Here is an 11,078-nt window from a genome sequence, read left to right as displayed (position 1 = left end):
GACTGGAAGGTGGCTAAAAGGTCTCCCCAGTGCCTCCTCTTCTCCAGGCTGAACAACCCCAACTCTCTCAGCCTGTCCTCATAGGGGAGGTGCTCCAGCCCCCTGATCATCTTCATGGGCCTCCTCTGGACCTGCTCGAGCAGGTCCATGTCTTTCTCTTATGCTGGGGACCCCAGAGCTGAACGCAGTACTCCAGGTGGGGTCTCATGAGAACAGAGTAGGGGGGAGAATCGCCTCCCTCGACCTGCTGGCCACACTTCTTTTGATGCAGCCCAGAATGCAATTGGCTTTATCTTAATTTTCATTTCCTAAGGCTCTTTGTAGTAATGCCTAACGATACAGGGAAGATAAATACAGAACGAGAGACAGAGAAGAGTCCAAAATACATTACTTCAGATAATGCTGTGGCATTTTATCATGATTTTGCTGCGTGAGAGATTTTTAGTCCTGAGATTGCTGAGTCTTCAGGTTTCATACATCTTTAAGGGTCTTTGTAGCTTTGTACAATTGCAGAGTCTCTGTATCCAATACAGGATTATCCTAGGTAGCAGCATTCACTGGGCTGTAATGGAGCCTCTTATGGCTTAAAGGGTAGCTACTCTATTTTGTATTTACTATTTTGCCATTCTCTCTTAGGATAGTGAATATTACAATTCTCTAAGATGGATTCTTGAAAATGATCCAACAGAACTGGACCTCAGATTTATAGTTGATGAAGAACTTTTTGGTCAGGTTAGTATGTTTATGTACATTTGACCTGTGAAATTAGCTGATTTTATCTGAAACCCTTCATTCACAGTCATGTTGGTTTGTTCACTCAGCTGCTTCTTTTAGCTGGCACATGCTCATGCAATGCTCTATGAGCCTGGCTGATGTGATAAAGGACTTGGAAATAAGCAGAGCTTTAAAAAATAGCTCGTGCTTTTTTCTTAAATAATACTTGTATTGAAATGTAGCTGTTGCTATGAATGCAACTGAGACTGAGATATCCATAGTCCCATTACTTAATCTGGAGTAGAGGTTGGTTTTATGTGATTGGCTGGAAAGGATAACCTCTTTTAGAAATGGTTGGAATCATAAATTTCACTGGGAGATAATAATAGGGTTTTTTTCTCTAAGATGTACTAGAAAACTATGGAATAAACAAGTCTGTTGTTGTGTAGAAAGCTATCAACGATAAGTCATGTAGAAATATCACAGGTCTTGAACAAAAATTCCAAATTACTGATGCCAACTAGATTTAGGTACGATAGTAGCCTTTGTGGTCTTGGGTAACTAAAGTGATCCTAAGTAGGAGTGTGAAAATGTATATCCGTAATGAACTGAAAATCACATATTTGTCAACTGAGGTTCTAGTAGAATAAATAACTATGTAACAGATATGCGTATTGATTCACTTCTGTACCGGGACCATTGCTGAAATTGTTCTGTAAGTGTTTTTCCTTGAGATTTGGAAAAAAGACTGGGTCATTGAATATGCAGTTAGTGAAGTCCACATCACTGAGAACTTGTGTGCAAACTTAGGTAACTTATTGTAGCAGGTCAGAAAAAATGAAGGTTGCCCCATTGCAGTCTGGCATCCCTGAATAATACATCTTTTAAAAACAATCAACCAAATTCTATTTATTCAGGTGACCTGTGAAACTGGTTCTATTTCTCATAGTTTTCAAATTCTGCAGTCTTCAAGAGTTAACTAAATTACCTAATATTAACATATGAATTCTGTTACGTGTGTATCTAAGACCTACCTATTCTATGTATTGCATTTAGACCCATCAACATGAACTGAAGAGTGGTGGATCAGAAATAGTTGTCACCAACAAGAACAAGAGAGACTACATTCAGTAAGTAGTGGTCACTATGTACAATGTATCTCGCTGGATTGCCCCTCTAGTAATAGGGGCTGTGTGTTAGTTGTATTAACAAAAGGAAGTTGTTGCTTTGTATATAAATTGCTTTTATTTTAAATGTTTTTGTTTTGTTTTTTTACAGTCTTGTAATTCAGTGGAGATTTGTGAGCAGAGTACAGAAACAAATGGCAGCCTTTAAAGAGGTATAGTTTTAATTACAAAAGAAATTCTTCTCAGAATTTGTTGCATCTAATCTTAAGACAAGCTTTTTTGGACATCCTGAAGACCCACAGATAATGTTGTTACAGGTATAAAAAAGGCAGTGATGCTGTTTGTAGCGTCAGCTTTGAATTATTTCAGACTTAAAAATCTTTTTGGTATATTTTTACTGAGATGTTTAATTCATACTGAAAAATTTGCTTATTTCTCAATCCTGGCTGACAGCTTTAGCTGTAGTGCAAACTATTTAATGAACTTTGCAGAAATGAAAGTTAAATCAAACTAATAGAATTAAATTAAACTAGCTGGTTTATCCTTATTTGCATAAATGATATTATATATATGATATTCAGGCTTATATATTCACCTTTCAGTGTAGCACAATAAAGATGTGAGATAAGTCAGAATGAAAAGTACTATCACCAAACTGGGGACTGCTGGTGTCCAAACATCTGTATTTGATGTATTGCTTTGGCTCTGTTTACTAAAGCATCTGAATATCATTCTCAGTGAACAAAAATGCTTAAATAACGTTGACTTGATTTCTAAAAACTTCCCTCATCTTTTTAGGGCTTTTTTGAACTAATACCGCAGGATCTGATTAAAATTTTTGATGAAAATGAGCTAGAGGTAAGTGTGTCATGGAAAAGAAAACAAATTATGTTGAAACTTAATGTTACTGACTTAAACTTTGGTGGTTGTTTGTTTTTGATCTGTGTAGTTATTAATGTGTGGACTGGGAGATGTGGATGTGGCTGACTGGAAACTGCATACAAAATACAAAAATGGCTACAACATAAACCATCAAGTAATACAGTGGTTCTGGAAGGTATCATGAAGTTCTTCTATTTTTTAATTTTTTTTTTACTTAAAACCTCTTCAAAAGCTGCTGCCTTTCAGCTATGCTAGATTATCGTGTGATTCATCAATAGGTAGGTAAATATTTGGCCATTAAAACTCCTGAGAAAAGACAGTAAGAAAACTAAAGATGAGATGCATGGTAAGAATGTAAATACGCTACTGATACTTGCTTTTATAAAAAAATCCATGTCTGCCTGGGTTTAAAAATATTTCTGTGTAGGTTTTTCTGGCATGGTTACACTGAAGAGGTGTTAAACTCTTCTGTTTAATAAATTACAGGAATTTGGCTGCTAGTTCATAACATCAGGAAACTTCAAAGAAAGTAGGGGCCAAATCTTAAAGGGAAGTATTTTAACAGCCTGCTAAGCCAGTAGCCATACTCTTGTTACAGTGCCATCGAAAAATTGTTGACTCCATAGCTTTTAGCAATAGGCAGAGAAGTGACTATGTGTGTCACTAAAAAAAAATGCATATATATATATAAAAAGGGTAATGATTTAGAGATAGAAACTATGTTACATAAATCTGCTAGCTTAAAACCTTAATTTAAAAATAAATCTTTAATTGTAATCATTATCATACATAGGCAGTCTTAATGATGGACTCTGAAAAGAGAATAAGATTACTTCAATTTGTTACTGGCACATCACGCGTACCTATGAATGGGTTTGCTGAGCTGTATGGTGAGTACTTACGATTGTGTTCACAATTAAGTAACAGCACACGATACATGATGTTTGACTTCAAACATAGGCACATTATTTTTCAAATTTTGCTTTAAAAATGACTATATACTGGCAGTTATAAGAAGCAAAGTTAGAGAAGAGTCACTTAGATCACACGTTTCCCATGTTCTATAAACGCTTCATTTTAATTCTGTTTTTGGAAGTTTTAAATGTATAGGACTCTCAAATGAATGTGGATTTAGAAGTTCTAAAGAGCTGCAAAAATCCCTGTTTAACACGTGATTGAGCTTGAAGAAAATTCTGAGTTACCTAAGATCTGATTACAAAGACGGTGGCACCAGCAGTTAACTTCAGATTCTTATAAGTTCCCCAACTGCTTTTATCTGCTCACAGGCCACAGTTGCAGAGACACAATTTTTTGTAAGGATATACTTTAAAGAGGACCACTGAAATGATACGAGTTAAACATAATGCCAAAAGAAAAGTAGTGAACCTACAATGCAGAGACTGAAACAAGCAGATCACAGCGGGCAGCAGACCTTCATACCAAAGCCACAAAACCCACTGTGGAAAGACCGCGGGCAAGCAGATAGAACAGCCCACAAAGGGTTGGGGGTATGGGAAGGGTGGTTTTGCTTATGGGAAGTCTGTTTTCAGCTGCCATCAGCTATTATGTTTTCTGCTAGACTACTTTATTAAGGCTAAAAGGGCTTGAGATCATATGCAAATGACTGAATAGCCTAACTTGTGTATTTGAATAAACATTTCCTTCTTTGTAAACAAGACAGTAATTTGTTTATAAAACACTAGAATTGTGAATAAATACCACCCACCATGTGTCCCCATTTCTCCCTCTCTTCATTTTCATCGTAAATACTCGGTTATTTTTTCCGTTCCATCAATGGAATGAGTTGAGTTCCAATGGGAAGGGACAGTGCCCTCAGCGGACATGAACCATGGTGTCTGCTGTTGCACCTGAACCTTGGTACTATTGGAGTTACAGCACATGCTCATTGCAGTGGAACCCGATCAGAATTCTGCTGCCTCCAGATTTTTGTCTATTTGTCTAAAAACACTACCAGAGATAGAACTAAGAAATGATACAGGGAAAGAAACTGTTGAAGCTTTTGGCTCCCTTCTGCCCAGGGATTAGGCAGTCTTCTGGCCAAGTCCCAGTTTCTGTAGTTCTATTCACTCATTAATGAAAAAAACAATTAGCAGTTGTCTTGTACAGTGCTTTGTTTCTTTCTCTTACAGTTATTTCTACTTTACTGTGGCCGGCATGCCATCCTCACTAAACCCCAGTAATGATCACAATCACATTTCCAGTACCTGCTTGTATTTGAAGAACTGTAGGTGGTTCTTCAGTGCTTTGTGTTGGTACGTGGCTTTTTGCTGCTACCGGGCTGCCCCTGTGGTTGTTCCCTTCCCACCTTCGGGCTGCAGTCCTAGAGCTGGCTTTCTAGTGGGAGTTCTCCCTCTTGTGGCCCAGAGAGGCATTTCTTCTCATAAAAAGGGAGTGTTTGGTGTCCGGGGACAAATCCACCCAAGTTTGAGAACTAGGACACTGAACAGATGTGGCTTTCTGGTATTTCTTGTCTCCCCTCCACCCTGCTTTGTCAGCCTCTAGTTAATTAGTTGCATAGCTAAAATAAAGACTTATTCTTACCTAGCTATTAAAAGGGAGTTTTATCATCTTGTCACATGGTAGAATGTACCGTCAGTCATTGAGCTGCTTCCCTGCTTCATCCTTATTTCAGGCATTCTTACTAATTACCTTCTCTAACCAGCCTTCTGTGTTGAAGAAACATGTAACCCAAAGAAGAACGTAAAGAGGAGGAGCTGGGAGTGTTTCCACAACTACTGACATAACTGTCTCGCTGATAATATTTTAGGATGAAGTGATCAGTGTCTGCTCTCATCTGTCTAGTTCATTCGCTAGACTTGTATGAAGCATAGTTTCTGTGCATTGATTGGTATTTCCTACCTTTTTGTGTCTGTTAGTAGTTGTGAAAGGGTTTTCTCCTTCTCTTGTTTTATTTTTGTCTTTGGGATGAATTGTCTTGGTTTGTTTGTTTGTTTTTCTCTACATAAGTTGGCTAACATCTTCTTCCAAATCCACTTCTACAATGTGCATTATTACATGTTATCATAATATCATTTCATTTTATTATGAATATGTACACATTTCTTTCTTTCATGTCTCCATAAAACCACAAATTAACTCTTTTTAATTGATAATTATAACATATAGTAAAAAAACCCACATTTTGGAGGAGTCATTAAAAAAAGGGAAGGTGTCTGCATTATAAAACCAAATTCATTTCATAGGTCTAGAGGTACTCTACACAAGCACTTATCTCTCAGCTGTATTCATAGATCAACCTGTTCTCATTACTGCTGCTCATCTTTAATCTGAAACATGTTTCACATCTTCCATTTCAGAAGCAGAAGGCTACTCATTCTTGGGTAGCCATCTGCCTTGGAATACAATTCTCTAACTGTATTGATGGTATCCTTGTAGGATAGTCAGAGGACGCCCACCATCAGAGATAATCTCCTGTTCTCTGACAAGATAGTGATTTTTTTTTTTTTTTTTAACCTACAGTCTTCTCCAGACATACACAAATGCTTTCAACAGCTTAAGGAAATGGTTACAAAATGCCCTTTGCATCCACTTGGCAGGAGTTGAGAGGCCCAAGAAACTTTCAGATATGACATGCTGTAGGACGGTTGCTGAAGGCACAGGCATAGCTGGAGTTGCACTTGCTAGCCAAAAAAGTTCTCTCAGGTGCATGCGTACATCCCTGGAGTACACATATGGTCACTGTGTTTCAAAAAGTTCTCACTCTACTTTGTTGTTGCATAGGTAAAGGTGGACATTGAATACTTTCTGCCAGGTTATATAACTTGGCACATTGTGATAAACATGTCTAAATTTGTACATGCAAAACTTACACAGTATAAAACTGTCTTCTGCATAAAATTTTCAATGCCAACTACTACACATATGCATTTAGGTCTTAGACTTCTGAGCTTAAAGTGTAAAAGTCTCTTGAAATTAAGATATAGCAAGAAATAATTGAAAATGCAAGTGAATTGGGATTATTGACCATTACTGAGTATAGACTGTAAATACAGATTCATATAGATAGGTCTTATTAATATCAGAATAGGATTATAAAAAACCAAAATATTTCATAATTTGAATTTCTAATTATAAAAGAACCTCAATGGGGTGAAAATTGATGTATTCTTTTCTGCAGGTTCAAATGGACCACAGTTGTTTACAGTTGAACAGTGGGGTACCCCTGAAAAACTGCCGAGAGCTCATACCTGGTGAGTATTTAATTTAAGTAAATTATGACCTTTAGTAAGAGTGATAAAATACTTAAGAGTTTTCATCTGTTTTTCAGCTTTAATCGCTTGGATTTGCCTCCATATGACTCGTTTGAAGATTTATGGGATAAACTTCTTCTAGCAATTGAAAATACTCAGGGGTTTGATGGGGTTGATTAAGACACAGACATAAATTATATCAGTCCAGTGCTGCAATTTCATTTTAAGGGTTTACAAACAAATTTGAATTTTTCCAGGGACTACCATTGTATTTAGTCACATGGCTATTGAATCTTCATAGTATCACTTTTAAAATAAGTAAGCATTAAAAATTCACTAACTTTTGAAAATGCATTTTGCCATTTCCACAGTTTTGTGGAATAATAACTATAATACACACATTGGATGGGCCAGTGCCAAGTAAGTAAAAAACTAAAATGTTTTTAAGCAGTTGCCTCTTCTACAGTATTTGACAGACTGTTCTGCAGTAAACTGCTGAAGTAAAACTGTGAAGAAATCTTTGCAGAGGGTGTAAATTTGAATTGCTGCTTTAAGAGGAACAACTGAAATTGTTAAACTTTTTAAAACAAAACCATCAAGCTTCATGTAATGCAATATCATAATCTGTGCTGCTTCAGGCCGTTTGCTACAGATCTGCCCAAAGCACCTTATAATTTAGCATATTAGGTAAAACATTGGAAAGCATTTGTTTGCATTATCAGCCATCAGTCTGCAGAACATTGACTTGCTGTTATTTGTTAGATTTCTGTTTCTAACTTGTTTTTGTTAAAACAGTGTAACAAAACCAGGACCATCAGTTTGCAGAACGTTGACTTGCTGACACATTTTATTTGTTAGATTTCTGTTTCTAACTTGCTTTTGTTAAAACAGTATAATGAAACCAGGATTTTTATATAAAACAGACAAGCAGCGTAATTCTGAATTGTAATGAGAAATTATATCCATTTTTTGTCTGAATTTGTATACTGTCGTTGGTTTATTGAGTATTCATCACTTTTTTTGATAAATTTGTAGTTCAACAATGGATAATATTTTCAATTCAGCCTTTTGCAACGAATTAATCTTAAAGTGAAATTTGTATGGATATCAGTATTAGTTAACTGGTAGTTAGAGGCCTTTATCATCCATTCTTGCAGTATTGCACTACATAACAATAAAGAACATGTTTACAGGGTTTTCTGGGCCAAATTCAGCAGTCTGATATGTGCAAACTTCTCTGAACTGCATGGAGGTTATGCCCATGTAACCAGGTGCAGAATTTGGTTCTGTAATATGTTTACAGGTTATGCTAGTTTCTATAGCTGCATTTTTATATTTTTTTCTCCACTGTTAGTCTAGAAACCAAATTTGTTAATACAGTATAACCAAAGTCATAACCAACAATGTGCAATTTATTGTAGATCAACTTGTCATATAAATATTAGTTTGATTTCTTTTGTAAATGTGGGTATTTTTTGTATTAATGTTAACACTTTTTTTGAGCAAGTGCTGGTTAAAATCATTAGCAAAGTTGGTTCTAAAAGAAAAAAATTGGTTTATATACCTGGCTTGCTTTAATTTTAACATTTTATTACCAATATGATCTGAGGAAATGACAGTACCTAGCTTTGGCCAGCAAATTTCCGTTTAGTCACAGTCTTCATAAATATGCAGGAAGGAAGTGTAGCACACCTCTCTCTACAGATATGTAAATTATGTAACAAATGTAATGGGTCTTAAGGGATATTTAAAATCCCACTTTGTTTTATTCTTTGACTAGGTCATTAGGGCTGAGAATATTACATGTAAATAAAGGTAACTTATACAAATTTCCCAAATCTATATGCAGTTTTGTAAAACATGAATGATATATCAGTAAATCTGTATAGATTTGAATGTAGCAGGTTTTGTTGCATACTTTGAAGTATAAAATAAGGATCCTGAGAGCAGTAAATAAAAGTTTATTCTAATAAGTTGTGACTCAGTTCTTTGAAGTGCAAATCAGTAGTCTTGAAATAGCAAAAATTCAGTAATTTTAGTACTCCTAGGTAGTAGGAGTAGGGCAGCAGTTCCACCACAGTTCTACCACAATACGCTGGTACTTTTGTATAGGTGTTGAGGTGCAGCAGCACTGTTTTCTAGCAGTCTGCTCCCAAGACATGCAGTCTTTGAAAAATTAATACCATGTTTTTATAAAAGCTCTAGATTGCTGTGAGCCTTCATTGTATGGCCAGGCTAGAAACACTACACAGCAGACAGGCAAATGTGGAGGCCGCACAGAAATGCCAGCTGACTGCTGCTGGGAGGGTCAGGCTCCTCTCCTGCAGTAGGGACACCCTTCTCGGTTGGTCAGCAGGCGCGCAGCCAACAGTCTTCAGTGGTGAGTGCGGCAGGGGTGCGAAAGGGGCCCCGAAACTCTGCTCTGGGCAGCATGGACTGCCCAGCAGTGATGGGGGTGCGCCGCAGGGCTTGGTCCCCAGTGCCAGCTGGGGGAAGCAGCCCTGGCGCATGGGTGGAAGCTCCTGGAGAAGGATGCTGCTGCCAGGTCTCGGGCTGCAGGGAGTACCTGTTGCCTCTCCCTGGAGCCACGGCAGGGCTGGCCTTGCCTGCAGGAGCTCTGTTGTGGGCAAGACACTGAGTTGCCCCATGAAAGAGCTACAGGGGAAGCGAGCAGACTTGTAGCATCGGGGAGGATGAACAGCAAGAGGTCATAAGGGTCTTTGCAGAGACCTTGTAGAGGCAAAAGACCAAACCATGCAGTGGGAGTAAGAAGGGGCAGCTGGAGGTCCTACTTGGGCAGCTGGTGGATGGAGATTTCCAGCTTCACCCATCTTGGGAGCTTGTGACTTGTGGCATCAGAAGAAAGGTGGCTTCTCCACCCTTGGGTTTGAATTTACAAAATTGCTATGGTGCTGTAATAGACAAAGAAAGGAACAAGTTGCATTAAGGGAAGGGTTCAGAGCCAGATGGGCCTGAACCAAGCGTTCACGCTGAGAAGTGGTAAGTGAGAGAGTGCAGAGACTCCCTTCTGTGGGCTTTAAACTAGGTTTGTTGAGGAATGGTGATAACAGCTTGTGGTTAAGTAAGAGAAGAGAGGTCAATGGTGCAAGTACTGGGGCAGGGTGATGGGAGTGAAGCAGCCCTTGTGGAGGATGCCACAGGCTGAAAGGGGCCCACCTCATGTGCCTGAACCCACTCACAGGCAGCCAGGGAAAGACCAGAAGGAGCAAGAGGCATGGCTCATATGGCTGGAGCTGCTTGGCTCTGGGGAGATCTGTGGAAGGGGTGACGGGCTGGTACAGACCTTTGCTGGTCTGGGTCAGGGGAGACACCAGTATGGGAAGCACCCTGGTGAGGACTTGTCCTAGACCACCTGTTTGTTGTGCAGAAGTGGGCAGAGTGGTCTTGAAGCAGCTCAAGGAATCCTGAAATTGCAAACCCTGGCTCTTACAGCAGACTAAATGCCCTGATGTCTGCGGGAAGGGCAGCGCGAGGGGATGCAATCAGGAGGTTTCTGGAGGGTGTCATGAACAACTGAACAAGGGTGCTGGCTTGGCCAGCCAGGGTGATGCTCTCCTAGATCTGCTGCATGTCCCTTTGTACTTCTATTTTCTGCATATCACACCTCTGTATTCCCTGGAACATACACACTTAGATTTGGGGGGGGCAACTCCAAAGATGCTACTATGAACACTTACCTATTTTTTTCACCAGGAACACTGTTCCTAGTACAGCTGTGTGCCGGCTGCAGACCACTTACCATGGCATTGCAGATGAGAATTTAACAGCTGCTTCCTTGTGTGTTAATGACCAACTCTGTTGCACTGTCATTTCATTACTCTCAACACCCAGCAGTGTCAGATGAGGGGTAAGGCAGAAAAATTTCCCAGGTAGGTAAGAGCTAAATGTACCAATCTGTTGAAAAAAGGAGTATATAGCGTTGACATTTGGAAAGAGATTTTGTGCAGATCTGGTTAAAAAGCATAGATCTGTGAAAAAAAACTTATTTTTTGAGGGGAAACGAGCAAGATGCTAATTCTAGAGCAGGGGCTAGGCCGTAACATGAGGGAGAGGATGGCTGCAAGAGGAATAGTTTTACTTTCTTCAGCTGTAAAAACACTGC

General features: G+C 38.9%; 1 protein-coding gene across 1 annotated transcript in view; it reads left to right on the top strand.

The window, feature by feature from the left end:
• Nucleotides 1-8,922, top strand: part of NEDD4 (neural precursor cell expressed, developmentally down-regulated 4, E3 ubiquitin protein ligase) — a 55,333-nt gene extending 46,411 nt beyond the window's left edge. The window contains exons 23-30 of the mRNA XM_009323418.1: nt 637-732; nt 1,771-1,844; nt 1,993-2,053; nt 2,640-2,699; nt 2,791-2,898; nt 3,517-3,613; nt 6,883-6,955; nt 7,033-8,922. Of these exons, the coding sequence (XP_009321693.1) occupies nt 637-732; nt 1,771-1,844; nt 1,993-2,053; nt 2,640-2,699; nt 2,791-2,898; nt 3,517-3,613; nt 6,883-6,955; nt 7,033-7,135 (672 nt within the window). The 3' untranslated portion in view covers nt 7,136-8,922. The remainder of the gene's footprint in view (nt 1-636; nt 733-1,770; nt 1,845-1,992; nt 2,054-2,639; nt 2,700-2,790; nt 2,899-3,516; nt 3,614-6,882; nt 6,956-7,032) is intronic.
• The last annotated feature ends 2,156 nt before the right edge of the window (nt 8,923-11,078 follow it).

The sequence above is a fragment of the Pygoscelis adeliae genome, unplaced genomic scaffold, assembly GCF_000699105.1.
Source record: "Pygoscelis adeliae isolate BGI_AS28 unplaced genomic scaffold, ASM69910v1 Scaffold545, whole genome shotgun sequence".
Classification (NCBI taxonomy): Eukaryota; Metazoa; Chordata; class Aves; order Sphenisciformes; family Spheniscidae; genus Pygoscelis; species Pygoscelis adeliae.
Note: the sequence above shows the minus strand (reverse complement) of the source record. Positions and strands in the feature narration are given on the sequence as shown.